Consider the following 22,996-nt stretch of genomic DNA (forward strand, 5'->3'; position numbering starts at 1 on the left):
AGGTTCTCTTACTCTAGAAATACTGCTATCTCACTTGTGACACTTGGGAAACACCACTGCTGTTTATCTTCTGTCAGTTTCCTTTGTGCAAGCTTTACAGAAGTACATGGAAGCGCTGAATGAATTGCGCCCTGAACTGGCAGCTTTCCCCTTAACAGTGGTTCAGAGGTCAAATTCATGCCTCTGTTCTTTCCTTTGTCCCCTTCTCTCTCAGGCTTTCCACTTCTGCATATAATTTTTGCTGCTAGTCTCTTCGTTTTCCGTTATAAATACTCCTTTCCTCTGGCTGTAGACCCTGTCTTTGCATTCCTTTCTGTCAAGTCATAGACCGACGCAGACATAAGTCTCGTTAAAATGGCTGAGGCAGTGGGCCATGGGATTTTCTCCCATCCCTCAGAATTGCCTCCGCCCTCCCCTGCATAGCTAAGGGTTCCACGGGCACCAACATTAACCGTGATGAATGTTGACCAGGAGTAATCAGGATTTTTAATCGGCATGTGACATCAAATTCTGGTTACAGGCAATCCCTTGTTAGTGGTAATCACAAACATGATTAGTGTTTGTGTCAGCACAATTCTTAAATATGGATGGGAGTAACAGGATGTCTTTGAGCTCACCAAAGTTCTCTGAACTTCACTTCGAAGCCCAGTTTAGCTCACTCCAGTTTTTGTTAGCAACATGTTTTTCGATTCATTTGAAAGGGAAAAGTGTGCATTTCTGTGCACATTTTCAAATGTGTCCACTTGTTCCTCAGTGACTAAACAGTGGAAATCCATATTGTTTGAAAAATGCACATCTCAAAGTGTGCATTTTTCAAAGAATACATATTTTCATTCAAACACAACTGCAAGTTCGGCAGTGTGCAAACACTTTTAAAAAATGCTTTTGGGGTTGTGGACTTGGCAAGCTTGGCTGATTTGCAAACTCAAACAAAACTCTCTTACATCCCTATCCTTAACAATTATTGAAACAAGTTTGCGGAATGTCTACCAGAGGGCTGAGAGTGTCCAAACGTATGGCTGGCTCCCAATTCCTTAGCCCTGGTTAGGGGAGCCAGAAGTATTACATCTGTGCAGACCCTTGGTCCAGTGACTTGTTTATGGGCATAGACATTCTGATGTTCATGCAGAGCTGCTTCGTGTATGCTACGTGATCACTGGAGTAGGATTAGGGAGTTTGTGTCTGGCTATGTTAAATACGGCACCGAAGACTTCTGGTCAAGATAGTTTCACTAGAGGATTGATAACAAGAATGAGAAACTGAGTATCCAGTTGAGCAGGAAGTTACAGAATATACAAGTTGAATAAATAATGATCGTAGTAGTTGGTGTGTACAGTACAAATAAGAATGTAAGCCTACATCAACGAAGGTTCTATTCTTAAAATTAAATTACAAGGTGGGGTCAATCGTGGTCTTTTTCTGGGGGTGAGAGTATTTTCAAAGTCTCTTTGTAGAACTTGAACAAAACCAAAAATATTTCTATGGCTGAGCTAAAATATAGCAAATATATATTTTACCTACAACAGGACTCATCAGTTTGAAGGGAAGGTTCCAGCTGTCACCAGTTACTTAGCGTAGAAGCAGAAATTGGAGATTTAATGCTTTACAAAGCATACATTCAGTTTCCAAGACAACTTGAGAATAAATTGTCCTAAAATCAGAACAACTTGGAATGGCCAGATTAATTTTTATGATGCCAGGCATTGTGCATTGGAAATGTGCTTCTTGTGACTCACATAGAGGTTGAGAGCTCAATGAATATTGTGAGATCTGAATGTCTTTGTATGTGGCTATGGTTTTAATGCTGCAGAGTGTTTTGTTCTTTTGTTTTGTTCAGATACTTATTTATTTAGTAGATTTATTAGCTGCCCATCTGGCTGGCTACCCAGCCACTCTAGGTTAGGGGTGTACGAAACCCCACTTACCTCTGTCCCCTGAGGTCCGCGGGAGGGGGGAGGCAATCAGGTCCGGTGCGCTGGGGTCCGCGGGGGGGGGAGGCGATCCATCCCTCCCCCCCGGAATCCTCCCCGGCTGGCTCCGCTCTGCGGCAAGGCCGCAGAGCTGCTGGCTGGGGCCAGCTGCAGCTGGGCTTCTGGCCGCAGCCAGGCTGCGGCAGCAAATTGTCACTGCTACGCCAGCCGCCATTTGCGTTCCTGCCAAGCCGTGATAGGCTACATAAGTATCTACGTAGCCTATCATGGCAAAAGACAGGGACGCAAATGACGTAGTGGGCGCCATTTGCGTCCCTGTTTTTTGCCGTGATAGGCTACGTAGATACTTATTTAGCCTATCACAGCTTGACAGGGACGCAAATGGCGGCTGCTACGACGGCCGCCATTTGCGGCCGCAGAAGCCCAGCAGCGGCAGGAAGACAACTCAGAGACTCCGACGCCGGAGTCGCCAGGTAATTCCGTTCTGGGGGGGATTTTGGGGGGTGGTAGGGGGGGTAGTCTGTTCTGCCACGGACTCCGGGGGGCCGGATTCTTTAGAATTCCGTGGCGGAATTTTCCAACATCCCTACTCTAGGTGGTGTACAATACTAATAACACGAAATACAACGAATTTACATATTCAACTGAACAAAACAAAACAACACTGCTCTAAAAAAACCCTAACCCACCCCAAATGCCCACCTGAACAGCCAGGTTTTTAAAGTCCAGCGGAAGCTCATCAAAGAGTGGGCATGGCCGAGGTCACTAGGGAGGGAATTCCACAGAGTGGGGGCCACCACAAAAAAGGCCCTCTCCCTAGTCCTCACCAGCCTAGTTGTCCTGGCTGATGGGACACACAGAAGGCCTTACCGAGGCTGATTGTAAATTGTTTGGCGTATAGAAATAGCATTTAAGATGAATGCACTATAGCACAATAGATAACAAAAACCCTTCTCTACGCCTTATTTTCACTGTGGTAACAAATTTGGGTTTGGGCTGTGCTACGTCAGACTGCATCAGGGCTCATATGACTGAATGCAAAATCAAGAAAACCACAAATTGCTTCACATGGAAATCTAGCCTAGGAAGAGAGCTAGACTAAATTCCTTCCTTTTAACATCTAGTTTTTCTTCATGGAAGAAATAGTTTGTATAAAGGAGCATTCAGCCATATCAGCCTTCAAGCTACAGTTTGAAGTGGTGCAGCCAAAGCACAGGTTTTATCACCCTGGAAGAATTGGCTTTGTATTCATATTTTAAGTTGAGCAGCAGTTCTAATAAATTGGTAACAAAACAAAATTTAAGGTCAACTGTATGAAAGAATAGTTAGCTAAAATGACACTTGTTTAGAACAGCATAGATTCTGCTATGAACAAATGTGGCTGCCTAATATGGGTCTTACACTGGGGTTTAGTAGGGCACCCATTTGCATTTGTAGTTTTACATTATGTGCAATCACAAATACAGTTCAGTGATTTAAAAAGAACATCTGCCAGTTTAAAACCAGAATTAAGGCTATTTCATGGCTCAAGCTCCACAGACATGCCCTGTGATGTTGTGCAATGTCACAATGTGCTTGCTTACAACTTACCCTCCATGCACCCACATTAGGTCTTTTAGGCTCAAATGGGGAGGATGGAGTGCCTGGGACCAGCAAAGATGTCCCACATTGTCCTTGTCTTCTATTGCTTTACGAAGCATCTGAATCTTACCATATTGCTAGAAGAATCCTTCTGTAAATTGACCCATGCCTGTTTGTTTCTTGTAAGCAAGCACAATTTGTGACATTGCACAACATCATCACTGATCATGGGACACATCAGTTAAGATATCAGCCTTAGCTTCCAATTTCTTGGCTTTGCAGAGCTTCAGCCAACATGATATAGCCTTAACTCTATATCATTAACTCTGGTTTTAAACTGTCAGTTTTTTTGATAATTGAATTGCCCTGGTTTTTAAAAAGGAAAGTTATTAGTGTTCTGAAAAAAGCAGAACATGAACAAGTCATTAACCGGGTAGATGTGTATAAATGAATAATGTCCTCGTATATTCAGTATAGCTTACTTCTGGGTAAGCTTATATATACTGAATATACCTCGTATATTCAGTATAGCTTACTTCTGGGTAAGCTTGCAAAGCTTACCCAGCATAGCTTTTTCTTTTTCCAGCCTCTCTCTGTCAGTGATCTGTCAATGTGTGAGAATAATTCCCTCAGCCTTCAAAATTACCTGACTTTTATCTCAGTTAACAGTGTTTCCTGATATCCCTCCCACACTGTCAGAAAGCTGACAGGAACACTGGAAGGCCTCTTAAAACACTGGAATACTGGCAGTGTTTTAGCTTCAAAGTATGTCCAACTGAACACATCCAACTGACATAACTTTGCCAGCAGTTGCTGCCATAGGATCTCATGGGACAGAAAAACCTTGTTAACTTTTAATCCACTGGTCAGAATTTCAGCAAACCAATGAAAGATACACTTCCTTGACAAGCCTGAATAAAGTACATCAGTAGTTTCCCCTAGAATTTGAAAAAAAAATGATATGCTGAGCCACAGGTTGGAGTAACAAGTACAAATGTGTCAATTTTCAGCACTTTTTAACTTGCTGTATGTATGGCAATTTGTATCATATTGGTTTGAAATTTTGCACAATGGTAGAACTCATCAGGTAGATTATGGATGCTAGGTTTCAAGTTATTAGCTCAACAGGTGTCAGTTTTATAAGCAGTAGAATTTTGAGGGCTATAATGGCGGAACCTTTTTTTGTGACTCACTAAAGGGGGGTATTCCTGTTCCCCTTTAATATGTACTACTATTAAGCAGCAATGCTACTTAGTTTTTAGATCCAACTGGTAATGTTAACATGGGATGTGGACGGTATTGTTTTACTAGATTGGTAAATGGGCTTTTAATGTTTCTTTTCTACAGAATGAAACTCATGGGGAAATCGTCTTAATTTTAGTAAATACTGTAATTTTTAATGTTTAGAATGCCTTAAGACACATGGTATAATAAACCATGAGCACTCATTTGAATCTGTAGATGGGTAACCTTTACATAACAGTTATTTTAAGAACATAGGAAACTGCCTCACACTGAGTAAGACCTTAAGTCCATCTAGCCGAGTATTGTACACCCTCACTCGTGGCGGCTCTCCAGGGTTTCAGGCAGATGTTCTTCCAGTCCTACCTGGAGATGCCAGGGATTGAACCTGAGGCCTTCTGCATGCAAAGCAGGTGCTCTGCCACTGACTTCTGCCTTAAGCCACACTATTCTGAGATTTGAGAGTGTAAAGTTTAACAGGTGTGTGTACGGTGTAGTTGTGGGAGCATCAAGGGTCAAGAATATGTCTTGGAAATAGTCATTTTACATGTTACTGTAGCTTTATCAAGGTAACTTAAACATGCCAACGTTTTTGCATCTTTTCTTTTTTGCATTTATATGAACTGTATTGTACTGTTGGAAAATACTGTATAAAAAAAACAAACTTTATCACCAAGTGGTAATCCATAGATTGGATTAATTTATTTTATTAATATTGTGAGAAGATAAACTTTCAGCTGAGGACTCAATGTCAGTTCTTTAAGAAAGCGTGAGGTAGAAATATTTACCAGCATTTGTGAAAAATGTGTATTTTTTAAATTTGGCATGTTTAGTGTGAAATGTGTATATTTTTACATCTAATTTGGTAGATAAGAATTACCTAACATGGTCACAAATAATTTTGAGAACGCTAAAAACTCTTGTAGCAGCAGGAAAAAATGATCCAGTCTCTGTATGTGACTTTTGCTTTATATACGTTAAAGGTACACTACACCTTTCAAAATAAGGAAGAAGACAGCCAACAAGCAAATAAACTTTAAACTTATACGATGGAAGTAAATTAATACATTTCAGTGATTGGCTAGTATTTTCAATTACAAGTTGCTGCTCATCTCTTTAAAAACTTGCCTTCTATTGGAGCAAAGTACATGCTACACGCAAATCATCTAATGAAGCCTTGATAATCACTTCCTTTAAAAATAAGTAGCTTAGGGCGTAATCGTATGACTGCTAGACAGCGGCTGGATGGCCATATGATTATTCAGTTTTCGGGAACCGACCTCGGAGCCCCTCTGAAGTGCTGTGGCTAGATAGCTGAAATCGACCTTCTAGCCACAAATGGAGGGTGGCTGGAGCATGGAGGCAAATATCCCCCCCATGTTCCACCCGCCCTGCATTAGATAGGTGGTCACCTCCAAGTTCGGAGGCGGCCACCTATCCCCATAGGATTGTGCCCTTAAGGAGAGGGCCGTTTTGAGTGGATGTATAGTATTTTGCTCTGCCAGTTGATATTTTTTCTGGTCCAAATAACAACCCCTACAGCTGCTTTTACCTGTGAGGTTACAGACCTTTTGTTTTATGAAGATAAACATGCATGTGACTTAGGGCACAATTCTGTGCATGTTTAGATAGAAAAAGGCCTACACCTCCTGGCATGCTGGAAATTGTAGGCTTTTCCCATCTAAACATTTATAGTATTGTGCCCAATGGGTAGTTAGACCATAAGATCTTGGTGCTGATGTTTGCTACTTTTAAAACCGCTAAAATAGTAAGCTTTAATATATATTTTTAAAATCCAGTAGTGCATCTTTAACAGGAACATGATCACCTTCTTGATAAGAAAAGTGATCACTGTTTTGTCAGAGGCAGGGTTTTTTGAACATTATCGCCTTCACCTTTGAATAACTAAGGACACAATCCTATGGCTGCTAGTCAGCGGCTAGATGGCTGTAGGATAGGTCAGTTTCTGGGAACTGACCTTGGAGCCCGCACTTTGAGGTTGGTTCCCTGAGAACCGACCTCCACCCCCTCCTGCGCCACCTTGAAGGTAATGTGGAACGGCCCTGCGCGTGGAAGAGGAGTGCAGAGCGGCAAAAACGGGGCATTCCTGGGGGTGTGCCAGGGCGGGGAAGTCAGAAATGCCGGTACGACACAGCCTACATGTCGTTCAGCTGCCGCTTCCTGTGCTCCGAGGTCCCACGGCTAGACAGCTTAAAGCCGGGCAGGGGGAGTGAGGAGATCTGCTCCTCACCACTCCTCCCGCCCTGCACCGTCAACCCAGATAGGATTGTTCCCTAAATGACATTTTTTAGACATTTACTAGAAATGAAATGTTCCTAATCTGCATTATGATTTGTAGAACATTGCAAGTATGAAATAAATTCTATGCATATCATTCTCTTAACTTCCCTTAATGATGGCACAATCATTAACTTAATAGCATAATGCACTCTAAATGGTGGAAATGTGTATGGAAATGCCATAACGATCAACTGGAAGTGTGACTGAGTGCAGGATGCTATTTACCTCTTATACTGACAATTCATGATTCATTATTTCTAGGCCTCTTAAGCATGGTGGGCTTTCTCTTGCTAACTAGGCAGGTAGAGATTTATCAGCTTAAGATGGGATTGGTGCAATAGCTGTTGGTCTCTCATAGCTCCCCCAAGCCACCAGATGTTTCCTTTTGAATTCCCACAATACACTATATTCTCCTCCTTGTGAGCTTTCTGATAGAACCTGTTCGATCTATACTGACAAAGTGGTTTAGGAGAACAAGGAAAAGCTCTTGCAGAGATGTGATATATTATAAAATCATCAAGTTCACCTTTTAGATTGAGAAAAAAATATCTGTTTCGTGGTTGGCTTTAGCTTTTTGAAAGGCTCTACAAAGTGGCTGTTTTTGGTGCAGAAATGAATTGAAGGTATGTTGCCTTGGCTTTTCCCAACCATTAATGGCTATACTACTCACAAATAAGAGAGGAAACAGAAAGCATGGAGAGTCTGATGCTACAGCAAGACCAAAGATCCCAGCCAAATTCACTTCATTGGTTCACCATTTCTGTGCAGGAAGAAGGTAACAAGGTTAGAACTGGGTTGAGGGGAGGCTATTTGGAGTTCAGTTTTCCTTGAGCATAAATGAGTAAATGGAGGTTCTGAATTGTAGCAAGTTCTTAAGGCAGCAATCCTATACTTATTTAACCTGGGAGTAAGTCCTATTGAACTTAGTTGGCTTACATCCTATACAGGATTGCACAATAAGTCTCCTTTCCTCTAGGAACTATTGCAGAGAATAAAAATTCCACTGGCAAGTAATCCATTCCTGACATATCACATTAACTTCATGTGTCACTAATTAGAAATGTTTTATTTTGGGCACTATAAGATGAAGATCAAATAGTTAATCATGTAGCTGAAAAAATTCAGCTGCGCTGCACTAAAGAAGCATGGTACTCCGATGCAATCATGTTAAAATATTTGCTTGATATACTACATTCCAGTTTTAAATATTGCCCATGGGTTAGACTCCTAAGATCATATTAGGAGAGTTCTACTGACTGAACACTTAGAGCATCCACCAACAAAAGGGAGGGGGGGGGAAGAAATCCAAGGAGTTGGGGGGCCCTCAGGAAAAGCATTGAGGACTACAGAAGAGGGGAATTGGTGAAAATTGCTTTTCCACCCCCTCAGTACGAGATGCTGCTAGATCAATGACCATTCCATTTGTAGATATTGCTATACATGCCAATTTTTTTATATGCACACTCAAATATTAATATATCACAGACTGTCCTGAGTGATTTGTTGATGTTCAGATGACACTCTCAAAGGTTCCCAGCTAAGGCTCTGTAGAATTTAAAATGCTTAATTTTGTAAATAATTGGAAGGAGGAATTTGCAAGTGAGTATAAAACTATAGGTGCATCATAACAGAATGAGGTATGTTGTGGGAAGGGCAAGTTATGGTAGTAGCAGAAATCCTATTTTACCCCCCTCAAAATCTTGAACTCTGTCCTTCTGGATTTTATTTACACGCATGAGGGCTAGAAATATTTAATATGAGAAAAATGAGAGTTGCCAGTTGGTGTTCATGTTAAGTTGTCCATTCTGCTGCTAGTATTTAGATTTCAATTACAGTTTAATTCAGCCCTGTGCAGTTTCTTCCTTTCAGAACACAGAAGTGATGTATGATATTCCCACATGGAGCAGATGGGATGGATCTTTCATTTGAATCTGGAGCAGTTTCTAAGCTTGGAAGGCTGAAGGTGTGCATTCATGCATCAGGTTGTCTAAAGACTGAAAACAGACCAATTCTAAATTACAAATATACATCTCAAAAAATGAATCATCAAAACACTAATTTTACCAACACATGAAAGCTGTGGCACATTTAAAGGGTTTTTTATAAAATGCAGTAACAGCATTCAAGACAGTACCCAAACTGTAAAGTCACTGACCAAGTTAGGTATCCCATGGTTTGGTGGAACTTCTATATATATCCAATATATTCATGACAAAGCTTCATGAAATATTCCCAAAACATCCTTTAACCTGTGGCTGTGAACAAAGGTGTTAACTAGAATGGCTTTTCTATAACATTTCCCCACCCTAGAAATACTTTTATGGACCCACCCATTAGAAAACTGCTACACAAAACTGTTGTCAGATGTAGCACTGTTTTGAGTTTTGTAGCTAAGATATACCGTATAATATTGGCTTGTTTACATGGAAACTCATGTAATGCTAATGCCAAATTGGTTTTTAGTCATCTAAACAAATTGGTTTTTCACATTTGAATATGTGATTGTAATCAGGCTTGGGTTTTTTTTTTTTTTTAAAAATACATCTTTTGCAACTTCATAAGAGATGTGCTATTAACTTTTTAATATAGCATCCTTGTATTTGATCATGTCCACCATAGTGTTTCCAGTAAGTTCTCACACCTTTCCTACTTTTAAAGTTTTTAAGATGGAGTTTATGAGAAGCACCCCCCCTTTGTGAAGTTTAAGGCTTTGAAAACCTGCTTTACAAACTTTCAGTGACTAGAACTACTTCCCTATATTTAGTTCCATGAGACCATATAAGCTGACGCTCTTAAAAAAGTAACTTATTGTAAATCAGGGGGAGCAGAAGGTACAGTGGGATCTACTGGTAGATCTGAGTGATTTGCAGTAGATCAGCAAGGGATTCCATTTCCCAGTGAATAAACAGAGATAATAGCCACTTTCCCGCCTAGTTCAGGCTGCTGAAATCAAGGAAGCTCAGAGCAAAACACGTGTGTGTACGTGTGTGTGTGTGTGTGTGTGTGTAAGTTCCAGTACTGAAATACCTGGGCTGAGCATGTGCTCAGAGGCACATTGTTCCACGATTTTATGTCCCTCTTTCTGACTCTATTTTGAACTTGTCTCCGGCTGGTGGACCTCATGGTTCTAATGAAAACCGAAGTAGATCCCGCAAGCATAAAGTCTGCTTGCTCTGGTTGCAAACTTTCCAAGCACGACCATCAAGAGAAGACCAGCTTGGCCCAACTGGATGTAAATTTCTGTTTGGAATTCACCACTTTGTTCTGTCATTTGAACACCCTCCTCTACCTTTTACCTCCCCTTCCCTTGCATGTCTTGTATTTTTAGTTTGTAACCCTGGGGGTCATTTTTTTCATTGATGAAATCTACCTTAGGGAGACAATATTTGTCCAAAAAGCAGAATAAAAATATAAACACACATTAGATCTGTGCAAGTGTACGACATGAGCATCATTCAGTGATATACATCAACAGCAAGCCCTAATGTTGAGGTCTTTGTTTAATGCAAGTGCATTAACCAAGCAGGGGGAAAAAAACATTCAGCAGTTCAGACAACACTGTGCAACCTCACTCCATCATTTACATCTATGAATTACAATGAGCTAAGCACTGCAATAGCCAGAAAAACAAGTTTTCTAGAGTTGGTTAAAAAAAAACAACCCCAACTGCATTAGCTTCACAAGAATGAAGTGGTACAATCGACTATTTCAGCCAGTGTAACACATTTTTACCCCTCCTGCCCCCGCCCCCCAGTTAAAATTCTACAAATCCCTGCCTCTATAAAGCTAGAACAGCAGAAAGAAGCAGCGTGAAAAGCAATTCCTATGATTTGCCAGGTTGTCGTTTCTGCACTAGTTTTTGTGTAAGAGAATATTTTCCCACCAGCAACTTTTAAGTGATACAGTCTACCACCTCTTTCTGGTGCATCTGTAAAGCAGACAAGATCCTGGCCATGATCCAAAGAACCAAGTATCCAATTCCACCTGCTCACAAAAGCTTTGGATGTACGTTTCTTAAAGGGCTCCTATACTGTTGGAAAAATCAATTGGATCTTTACAGAAAGCTAAGGCTATAGCAGTCATTATAAATGTCGTTTGGGATGTAATAAAGTGGATGTTCAGTATGTTCGAGAGGCATAGAATAGGGAATTGGAATGCTCTATACAGCCTAATCAATAGAAAGTTGACTTAGCTTCCATATGTACTATTTCTGTGGATTTAAAATTGAGGCTGATTCAACAAAAGGATATTTTGCGTATATTGGACACCACAGAGGCTGGTTAAGAAAGAGGTGCCTAGCTCAGTTAGATGCTGGCAACGTAATGCAGATCATGTGTCGCTGAGGCATATGATGTAGGCATACCCTGCGGTGTCTTTTCAGTTGAAAGTTACTGCCCGCATACATTTTGTTCTCAAAAAATCTGTGGCAATTGTGGATGCTTGTGCAGTTTTAAATTATATCCCTGTGGTGTGGGGATTAACAGATGGACAGCAAAAGAGAATACTGAGAGCCCTTACAGTTGCAAAGAGACTTATACTTCAGCCTTGGAGGGACAAACACCCACCACCCATTATTCAATGGACAAAAGATCTTTCTGTGTTTGCTGCATTTGAACATATATCTTACAGTTCTCAAATTCCTCTGGCTGCTTATTTAGATATATGGTTCACTTATATGTATATATTCACTTAATGTATGTATTTTAAACAGAAGTGTCAAATCCCCTTTTTACTTTTGAACCAATGGTGTTGTAAATACTGTAAGTGGATTTTTTTCTTGTTATGTTCCTGCTACTGGTGGTGTCTGTAGTCCTCCACACCACTTTTTAAAAAAGTTTTGTTATAATTGCAATTTTTTTAAAGTTTCTTAAATGTTATTTTTGAAACTCAAAGTAGTTTTAAAAGTAGTTTGTGATGCTGCATAGAAGAGAATGCAATTCAAAGTGGAGGTGGGGAGAAAAGTAAAGAACCTCACAGGATGTCTAAATAAATATCTGGATCTTAGCCTTCACTGGGAAATTAGTTCAATGTCTCTGAGAATGCTAATAAGATCAGGTATTTGGCATGTGAAGGTGAAGGATGCAGTCTTTTGACTTCTAAGCAAATGTAAAAAAGTATCTTAACTCTCTTGCCTCTACCTTTAAGGATTGGTTTTAAAAGAGCATACGCAATTTCTAGTTGTAAAAACAAGGATGTTTAATTTGCCACTCTCCATGTTTAGAGTGAAGCTAACTCAGGGAGGAACTAGATATTAAGAGCTGGGAGTGTTCAGTTGCAGAGAATTAGTAGGCAAAAAGAAGATGCTTAATCCTAGCCCATCTGTCGATTCTCTCCTGCAAAATACTCCTTTTCAGCCATTTTGTTTTTATCTCCCAACCAGGCTCCAAAAGCCGAAAGAAGCCTACCTGAGCAGAATTGGCCAAGGTGGGCTAGAATTGGCAGATTGCAACATTTTCCTGTTTGCTTCCTCATGAAAGAAACGATCTGAATTAGAATCAGGCTGGAATTTAAGGAGACTTGGGTATGGGTGCAAACAGAGGTGTTTTGTAGCTCTTTGCTCCAGGGAGGCTTTAAGTTATCTCGTACTAAATCAGGCCATTGGTCCATCTAGCTTGGTATACACTACACTGACTTGCAGTAGCCCTCTAGGCTTTCAGGCAGGAGTCTTTCCCAGCTATGTCGGGAGATGCCGGGGATTGAACCTGGGACCTTGTGCACGCAGAAAATGTGCTCCACCACTGAGCTACAGCCCTTCCCTCTGATATTCAAGAGTGGCTTCTTGGAGGTGTATCTGGCTGCAGTAAGGAAATGCACTGAAGTCTAGAGCACAGAGAAAACAAACTTTCCCACAACTACAGAAAAGGATATTTTGTAAATAGGACTGATTACAGATAAAGCTTTCTTGCAGCCTTTTTTTGTGTTGACCACCACAACCCAACTATCCTGGTTGGGATTTGGAAGTAAGATTTTTGAGTGAGCTAGCATTCTACATAAACATTTATGCTTACACATCATGGTAGTGCCTCTGACAGTGCTTCATCTGAATGATCTTTTGGTAGGCACGCAAAAAGTATTTGTGCAGACAGTTTTATTCCTTGTTACAACAACTGGAAGTGGAGTGAGGGGACTACTGCATTTCCCTTCAACTGCAACCTACCTCTAAGGGGCTGGACTGAGTCCACAACCTTTTTGGGATGATGGGCACATCTGAAATATTGAAAAAGTGTTGTGGGCACTGTCACAAAATGGTTGCCATGGACGGAAGGGACCAGTCATAAAACAGCCATTCCACAGAAGGCAAACAGGCTCAGAGACAAGAAACTTCAAGAAGCTGCAGGGATGCAATCCGATACGTTCTTGCTCCTGTTGAATTCAGTAGGACTTACTTCTGAGTAGACTTGCATAGGACTGTTCTGCATATACTATCCACCTTTTCCTTTCTCTCGAGGGTGACCAGATGCAAAACATGACAAGGTGTGTTCTGTCTGTCTGTCTGTCTCTCTGATGCTGACACCTCCCCCCCCCCCACCTCGCTCCTACCCTCACTGTAGCTGATGGGGTGGGGAAAATCTGTGGCTTTAAGGAAAAAAAGTAGGAAAGGAGAAAGATCAGCAGCAAGTGGGAAGGAAAGGTGGGGAGGGCTAAAAAAAAAAAAGGCGTAAGGAGAAGGAGGGGAAAGTAAACAGGAAGGAAACAAGGGAAAATAAATAGCAGAAAGGGGAAAAGGATAAGTGGGAGGAACTGCTGCTTTTCACATCCCCCGATGACACCTGCTTCTCCTTTCTCAACACACACACCTGCCCCCAGCTGCTGTTCTTCCTTCTGCCCAGGCCTACCTTTCCTCCTACCACACACCAACGCACTAGCTTGGCACAACTCAACATGCTCCATCTCCTCTTCCTGCCAATACCTGCGCCAGCTGAAGCCTATGCAATTGGAAGGGAAAGTGCGAGGGGGGGGTCAGACATTCAAGGCCAAGCAAAGAGGAATGGGGCCCTGTGCAAGCACTGGAGCCCATTTGATGAGCAATCCTGTGTGAAGGAGGACAGACTGCCTGGTGGGCACCATGGCATGCCTCTGTGGGTGCCATGGTGCCTCCAGGCACCATGTTGGGGAGCCCAGAATACTACTGTAATTTTGAGTGAAGAAAGCATCTATCCTAAAATAATTTATAGTTTACTATAAGCTAGATGATCCTGCAACAGAATTAATTTATTCTTAATGCTTGTGCATTGGTCTGCTTAGTGTTTGGTTACCACGCACAGCTCTATTTAGAACTATTATCTCTTATAAGCACTTCAACAATTCCGTGGTACAAGAAATGCCAGAACAATGAGCTGGATCCAGACCAAGTTAGCTGCGCTTAGTTCCCAGTAAAATAAATGGGACTTAAATCATGGTTAACTGTTCACATTAATTTTATTTAGGGCAACTAATTTAGTCTGGATCCACCCACTGTGAATCTTTAATGTTCAGTATCATACCTAAATAGAACTTGTGGTTTCAGGACAGTTTGAAAGATGTGCATTCCTGTACATTTTTATTCGAAAGCAAGTCTCATTGTTTTCAATGGGACACGCTCCCTAGTAATTGTATATAGGATTGGCACCTGAATGCAAGATGCATACTAGACCTTAATAAATTATCTGGCTTTTCAAAGTTGTTAAAGCATTTTTGTACATATTATGAACATGTAAATGGTACTGAAACCAAAGTATCTGGGTTTAAGAATTTGGGATTAAATGTATGGAGTCTTAAGTCTCAGCAATGGCATTCTACAAAGAACAAGGTTAAGAAAAACTACATGGCTGTCCTGAGATTCCTCCTCTTAGGATCTGACACTGGTGAACTAACGGAAGCAGCTTGCCCTCCCGGTGAAGTCTCTGCATGTCAGTAGCACCTCCAACGAAGTTTCCATTAATAAATATTCTGGGAACCTGTTGAGTATAAAGAAATCAATGTTATTTCATCAGCAAGGCTCAAATGTGCATGATGCATATGCTATAGTACCAAGGAAGGCTACCTTCATGGGCCCCTCCCCAAGCCTGGTAGCTGCTGGAGGCTTGGGAAGGAGGCAGGGGAGAGGAAATCCCATTTTACCTCTGCTCACAGACTGGAAATAACATGGGGAGTTTGCTGGGAGATGTGCTGTGCCAGACTCGTCTGGTGCTTTTGGGAGCTAGTCCAGCAAGCACTGAATGAGTCCCTTCCTACACTGCATGCACCCCACTTGGGACGTGAGTGGTGCGGGAAGGAGGCACCAGACTTGGACGACACTTGCAGGAATCCTTTTCTTCATGGAGAGGCAGGGAGCTCTGTGCCTCTCTGTGTGAGAAGGAAAAGTGAGTGGGGTAAGGCCAGATGATGTTATGGGAAGGCCCCCACCCCCTTTTAAAGCCATCTAAGCTACTGGCCATCAGCACGTATTGTGGAAGTAGGCTTCACAGATTAATTTTGTGCTGTGTAAAGAAATACTTTTAATTGAGGATTGGATTGATCAAGTCTCTTGTAATTTCTGCTATAAGTGACATGATTTCAGAAGGAAATACTCACCGTCCTGCCACCAGTCATTTGATGAAGAATGTCTTGAAACTGACTTCCGTTTTCATACATGTCCAGTTCTATGGCTGTATAATTCACGTTCATATCTTGAAATAACTTCTTTGCCATGTTGCAGTAGGAACAGGTTGTTTTTGAGAAAATTACTACACAGTGGTCTGAGATAGTTTCCTGTGTGTTTAAATACAGAACTTGATCACGGAAGCTTTTAAGAGAACCTTTATGTGGTTTTATATATTTGCTACTAGAGCCAAAACTCAGTTTTGACCAATGGCATTTTGTTGCACCCTCCCCTCATACTTCCAAGCGTAAATGCTGAACTTCATTCAGATACACAAACTTATGCCAAACAGTGCCACCCTATGTATGTCTACTCAGAAGTACGCCCCACTGAGTTCAATGGGACTTATTCCCACTTAAGTGTATATAGAATTGTAACCTAAATATCACGTATCAATTCATTTAAAAATGAACAGCTCAACATCTGAAACACGCCCCCGCCCCACTGAATAAATAATTTTTACCCATGTCTTATTTTGGCCCTCAAGAACCCTAGATAAATACTGAAAAAAAGTTTAACTTCCAAGATAATATCCCATTATCTAAAATGCAAAAATAAACCTTCAGGCCCATGTTTCTTGTCTCAAATTTTCCCTATTCCTCTTACAGTGTAATCCTATACATGACTACTCAGAAGTAACCCCCTTCAAAAACAATATCCAGATAAGCATGTATAGGATTGCATCCTCAAGAGATGGGGGCAGGGAGAAGGCAGTTTTCACACAAAGAAACACAAATATATATATCCACATACCTGCATGTTAAAGCGAAACACATGGCTGTGGTCTTCCACACTATGGTGAGTAATCAAAAGGCAAAACGGAGCTCTAATTGAGCCCATATTAATAATGCAACAACATTTTTTTTAGTTGCATTTGGGGAACAAGAAGAAATAAAAATAGCCATTCAAAACCCAAGGAGGTCTGGATGACTATATAGCAGTGAGACCCAATCCATAATCATGGTGATTGAATAGCAATGAAAAACATTCACTTAAAGCTACCTAATGTTTTATTAAAATTGCCTATTTAAAATATTTTAAAGAATGCAAGATGAGAAGTTCTGCCACATCCAGAAGAGAAGCAGCAATGGCTTTACATTACAAACTGACCAAGTGCAATTATATGCACCTCTACTCAAAAGTAAACCTTCAATGGAACTTACTCCCAGGTGAGCAAATATAGGGTTGTGGCTTTACTGACAGCTTTGGCTATTGGGTGGTAGAAATGTAATAAAATATAATTAATAATTAGTTATAATTATACATTTACTTATAATAAATAAATACATTAGAAATGTAATAAATAAATATATAAAATTATTGATGCTAAATATTAGAGAATAGTTCCAAACTGTAAAAGCAACAGTTGCAAAGATAAGGTTGAGAGAGAGAGAGAGAGAGAGAGAGAGAAAGAGAGAGAGAGACTGACTTGTGGAATCATTCCAACTTCTGCTCTCATAAAACCGTAGCATAGGTTTAGGATCTGTGTCAAACAAGGCCCACTTTTGCCAACCTTCCTCAGAGTGAAAAATCTAAAACTAACTTTATTTTAAATAATGTGTTTTGTAACTATTGGCTATGTTTGATATTTTTTAATTTTAAAAAAATTAAAGCTTATGAAAGTCTTAAAATGAAGTTAAAAAACAAATTTCATGTGAAATGGTGAGAGTAGAGTAGTAATATTTAAGTATGGTAACAGCCATCTTCACTCACCTTTATCTGGTTAGCAGTGGCAGTATTACATAAGTCTGTGCTAGTAGATGTACTGTTCCCCATCCTAAAATAAAGGCATTAAAATAAACATTACAACCCTACTTTGCAGAACTTTGACTGGATTAAGACTGCAATCCTCTAACCCTTTAGCTGTGAATGAGCCCCACTGAACTCAACGGGACTTCTAAGAAAACTTGTATAGGAGCGCATTGTAAATTTCAGCAACAACAAAAAAGTATAAGCAACTATTTTAACATCACCATAGAAGCATAGGCCACAGGACTCGGAGTGCAATCCTATGTCTACTCAGACATGGTTTACTGAGTTCAATAGGGCTTACTCCTAGATAAGTGCTAAAGGACTGAAGTTTAAGTGTATGAAGTGATCAACATTAGTTACATGAAATGATCATACCTTAGAGGCCATCTACACAGCACTGCTTTCAACCTTCACTCCATTGTAACTGCGCAGCATTGCAACTGCAAATTAGCTTCTGCTGTGATACTTGCGCAGTTTACTGTGAACTTCTCCAATGGAAAATCCGCTCTGCCCTGACACATAGCCATTGCAACGAAGTAAACTGTGGTGGTCATGCTGCTTTTTTAAAAAAACTGTTATATTTAAAAGCGTAGCTGCGCAGGCATGCGAGAGTGGGGGTGTGACATTTTGAGTTTTAGTGGTTTTGTATTTTAGGGGTTCTTTTGTGTCTGTCCATTCCTCATTAAGTAAAATGTGGGTGGTCTGCTTCATCGTTACCATGCCAACTGTTTGGCTTTTCTCCAGGCTGCGACACTCGCGATGGTTCGCACACGCCAAGGCGTGTGCCCATGAGAGGTACATGCCTACCCATCACTCCAAAGTGCTGGCTGAAGCAAAGTTGGTCCTGGACCTTCTCCTCCCCTGACACCCCCCACCCCCGGCCACTGACACCAAAGCAGCCATTGTGAAGATACGAAGCTGTGAAGGTGTGCGAAGGTGTGGTTGAAGAAATGAGCATGCTTCTCCGTGCCTCTGTAACTGCGGAACCGCGAAGGAACGGGGACGAGTGAAGGGGCATCACAGAGTGACATAAGCACTAGGCACGCCTACCACACACCCAGCACAAAATGCAAAGTCCATCTGGGAAAGGGATAGACAGCTCGCAACCATGGGAAACCCACAGCAAACCAAAAACACTGCTGCAAAATGCCTATTTGGAAATCTGCATTTTCCGGGTGAAAACCATGGTTTGGCTGCAAAGAGGCTACTACATTCTATGTCCCAAAGCATCACGAATTGCAGCAGCCCTGGAGTAAATGGCTCGTATAGATGGGGCCTTAATTACATCCCGTTTGGACTACCGTAATGCGCCCTATGTGGGGCTGCCTTTGAAAACTGTTCAGAAACTTCAGCTGGTCCAGAAAGCTGCGGCCAGACTAGTGACCAGGGCCAGTTACAGGGAGCATGCGATTCCCTTGTTACAGCACTTGCACTGGCTACCGGTCTGTTTCTGGACAGAATTCAAAGTGCTGGTTATGACCAATAAAGCTCTATATGGCTCAGGACCAGGCTCCAGAACCGGCACAGGAGCCTTACTTGCTTCCTCCTCGGTTCGATTAAAGAAGATAGTTCTCTGCATCCAAGGAAAACATGCACATGTCTGCTCGATTGCCACATCACTACCCAGCTGACTAACCCAGGAGGGTACCTTTGAATTGGCCAGTCAAAAGCTCTGGTGGAAAAAAATGGTCCAGTCCTGAAGTATCCCCACCTTTTGGCCAGGTATCTTTAATGATGCCATTTTGTTTCAAATATTGCACAATGCTACACTCTAGAGCAAGCTAGATGAAAAAAATCAAGAGGCAAGGAACCTCCTTGCACTTTCCATTCAGTGGGCAGAACCAAATTGTTTCCTTTGTTTTAACCCATCCTTGGTCCTGCCTCAGAGCCATCAAGCTCCTTATCCTGATAACTGCCTTGGAGTTTGGGCAGCTGATGCTCATTCTTTCTGTTTGGGCATCTCTTACATTGGTGTTTCTCAGATCTGAGAATAACCTAGGGTCCAATTGGCTATTAATACCTTGTAACTCTTTCCTACTGTGATTCTCCACTCTACTCTAGAGAACACCCCATATTTCAGGGCCTATCTCCCCACCCCCGTTTCTTGCCTTGTTTGCCTCAGATAGATGTTTGCCTTTTATACTCAGAGACAGAGAGAGGGAGACCTCTGCCCCCTGCTAAAGTGCCCCACTGAGTCCAAAGCTGGGTTCCACATATGAAGCAAAACAATCTGCTAGTGTCCTGTGTGTAAGTTGTCAGTTCCGAGTTCAAAGGGTGGAGCTAGTCCCACCGTGAGCACAGAGCATTGAGAAGCAACCACAGTTCAGCTGAATGTCAAATTTCTGAATATAATTGGAAAGTCTAAGAAGCCCAAGTGCTCAGGCTCTGCATCTAAATGTTTTTATCCAAAATTGTGTTGGCTCTGGGGTGTCTAATAATGGGTTAGCCTCTGCTCACTCTCCCCATCCTCAGTCATCAGACATCCTTCTTTTGGATATCTGTGGACAATGCGGTACAGCCTGCTGTCAACAAGTCCAGGGCAACAAGAGCCAATTGGCCTATTTGGTAATTTGGAACAAAACCTGAGAAACCCCAAGGGTAGTTTGTGCCGACAACATATTTCTGCTTTTTGGCAACCAAATAGGAAGTGAAGTCCTTTGGGTTCCCCTCCCTCTGAAGTCAGGTAATTATAGCCATTCCTGTTCTTTCCCCTGCTTTTCTCTTGGATCTATCAATTTCTGCCCCTGTGGCCCACCATTTTTACTAGCACTCAAGCTTCCTTGGTCATATAGCCTTCCAATCCCCTGTGCTGCCATTTCCACAGCACCAGTTAATCCTCCTTATTTAAAGGAGTGGGTATACTAATCAAGCCAATGTTCTCCTCTGCAATGAATGTGCATGCATGTTTTTGAGAACAAAAATCTAAAAGGTCATGTTTTTGGATTCTGAGTGAGTGTTGAGGCAATTTTAGAAGTAGCTATCACCATTTTAGCAAGATCATAATGCATAAGTCTGCAGCGTGGGCACCACATCTTTGGTTTAAGGTCGCCTTAGACCTTTGTTGCTCATTACACATGTATGCTTGGAAGTTGTTTGTCTGTGTGAACTAAGATGCACAACAACGGCACCCCACACAGTGAACCTGATCCTTTAGGAGGAGCGCAACCTCATCTAGAACAGGCTGAGCACCAATCACAAACCATTGACCAGCTGTACCTCCAGCTTGTCTCCAGTTTGTCTGGACTGAGTCTGTTTATTTGTCCTCATCCAGTCCATTACTACACCCAAGCCCTGGTTAAGGACAGCCACACCCTTGCCTACATCTGATGAAAGAGGGAGATAAAGCCGAGTGTCATTTGCATACTGGTGACACCTCAGACCTAGATGATCTCTTCCAGGAGATTCATGTAAACATTAAGCAGTGTGGGGAAAAGAATAGAGCCCTGTGGAGCCCAAAAGCATGACTGCCAAGGGGTTGAGCAATTATTTCCAGCTTACCCAGGATGCAATGGCTGACAGTATTGAATATAGCCAAAAGAATCAACAGGGTCACACTCCCCCTGCCTTTCTCTTGATAAAGGTCATCCCATAGGGTGACCAAGGCTGTTTCTTTCCCAAAACCAGGCCTGAACCGGGTTTAGACCAACCTTCCCCAACCTGGTGTTGTCCAGATGTTTAGGACTACAAATCTCAGCATCCCTGACAACTGGCTATGCTGGCTGGGGCTAATGGTAGCTGTAGTCTAAAACATATGGAAAGTGCCAGGTAGGGGAAGGCTGATCTAGACTATCAGTTTCATCCAAGAGTGACAAAACTGGCCAGCCACCACCCTCTGGAGAAGCACTTTTCCAGCTATTGGAGCCTGAGGATGTGGACGTCATCCAACAGAAGTGGACTAGATGGGGCTCTGGGCAACTCCACTGATGCTACTACATTGATTGTGGGGGACACGTCATGATGGGTATGGGTGACTTTACCCTCAAAGTGTCTTGCAAACATGTCACTGTGTGCCACCAAGGGTTTCACCACATCTCCTGATGGGCCAGACTTCAAAAGGCTCCGCACCACTCAGAAAAGCTCGATTGGATGACACCGAGAGAATGCAATCATGGTGGTGGTGGTGAACCATTTCTTGCCTCCTTCACTGTCACAGAGGAGGCCCACTAATGGGCTCTCACTTTCATTACTCATGAGTTTTCTCCAGCTGCATTCCAGCCATCTTCCCACTTGCTTCATTGCTCTCACCGCAGGTGTATATCAAGGAGCTACACAGGCTCTGCTTAGTGAAAGAGAGTGCTTGGGAGCAACTGTCTGCTGCTCCATTCACTCCTCCATTCTGAAGGGCAACTAGGGCTTCAAAAGGAGTGCCAACCATACTAGCTGGAGTATACTTCTCCTAAAGGACCCTCAGGAGTCCATCAGAATCCATTAGCCTCTGAGGAGGGCTAATGCTTTTCTGACACACAAAGCCCTTCCGTGCACATCGTTATGGAAGACAATAGTCTGCATGTGATTTTATTAACATTTATACAAGTTATTTCTTATATGAGAAGAACCTTGGAATTGTTGTAGATCACAGGCTAAAGATGAGCCAACAATGTGATGTGGCTGCAAAAAAGGCCAATGCTATTTTGGGCTGCATTCATAGAAACATAGCTTCAAAATCCCGGGAGGTACTAGTTCCCCTCTACTCAGCACTGGTTAGGCCTCATCCGGAGTACTGTGTCCAGTTCTGGGCACCACACTTTAAGAAGGACGCAGACAAGCTGGAAAGGGTTCAGAGGAGGGCAACAAAGATGATCAGGGGACTGGAAACAAAGCCCTATGAAGAGAGACTGAAAGAACTGGGCATGTTTAGCCTTGAGAAGAGAAGACTGAGGGGTGATATGATAGCGCTCTTGGTTGTCACGGAGAGGAAGGCCAGGATCTCTTCTCAATCATCCCAGAGTGCAGGACACAGAATAATGGGCTCAGGTTACAGGAAGCCAGATTCCGGCTGAACATCAGGAGAAAATTCCTCACTGTTAGAGCAATACGACAATGGAACCGATTCCCTAGGGAGGCAGTGGGCTCTCCCACCCTGGAGGCATTCAAGATGAGGCTGGACAGCCATCTGTCAGGGATGCTCTGACTTGGATTCCTGCATTGAGCAGGGGGTTGGACTCAATGGTCTTGTAGGCCCCTTCCAACTCAACTGTTCTATGATTCTATGATGAACTGATTTTCCAGGTAGGGCAAGCACATTTTGCATCCTCCCCCTGCCCCATCTTCCCAGAGCAGTAGCATGTATAGGTTCAGTTTCCCTTGTGCGAAAAGAGTCTGGGAGGCTCATATCATTATAGTAATATTTGTTTCAAAGCAGGACCAACTCCCAAGATTCCTAAAAAGATAGGCGTTTTGCAACCTTTCCCAACTACCTCCAGAGTTCAAGGCATCATTTATTTCTCTGGCCAAACACAAACTGCACAAAAGGTTCCTTATGTGCTTAACTTCCACTGGCTTACACCCCCCTCACTAGCAAGCTCTGCAGAATTCAAAGGACTACTTCAATGGCTCCACAGACCAGGCT

The 22,996-nt window shown here is 42.2% G+C and overlaps 1 protein-coding gene across 3 annotated transcripts in view; it reads right to left on the reverse strand.

The window, feature by feature from the left end:
- Window positions 1–22,996, reverse strand: part of GLRX2 (glutaredoxin 2) — a 28,540-nt gene that overhangs the window by 4,919 nt on the left and 625 nt on the right. For 2 of the 3 annotated variants that reach the window (XM_084851433.1, XM_084851434.1), the window contains exons 2-5: window positions 17,389–17,452; window positions 15,609–15,785; window positions 14,860–14,992; window positions 8,283–9,049 (exon numbers count right to left, since the gene is read on the reverse strand). In XM_084851433.1, the coding sequence (XP_084707559.1) occupies window positions 9,027–9,049; window positions 14,860–14,992; window positions 15,609–15,785; window positions 17,389–17,452 (397 nt within the window). In that variant the 3' untranslated portion in view covers window positions 8,283–9,026. Of the gene's footprint in view, window positions 1–8,282; window positions 9,050–14,859; window positions 14,993–15,608; window positions 15,786–17,388; window positions 17,453–22,996 lie in introns of those variants that run through there. The other variant, XM_084851432.1, reaches the window with a different exon arrangement.

Source organism: Heloderma suspectum, chromosome 4 (genome assembly GCF_057233095.1).
Source record: "Heloderma suspectum isolate Gila_16-S chromosome 4, 16-S_ref, whole genome shotgun sequence".
Classification (NCBI taxonomy): domain Eukaryota; kingdom Metazoa; phylum Chordata; class Lepidosauria; order Squamata; family Helodermatidae; genus Heloderma; species Heloderma suspectum.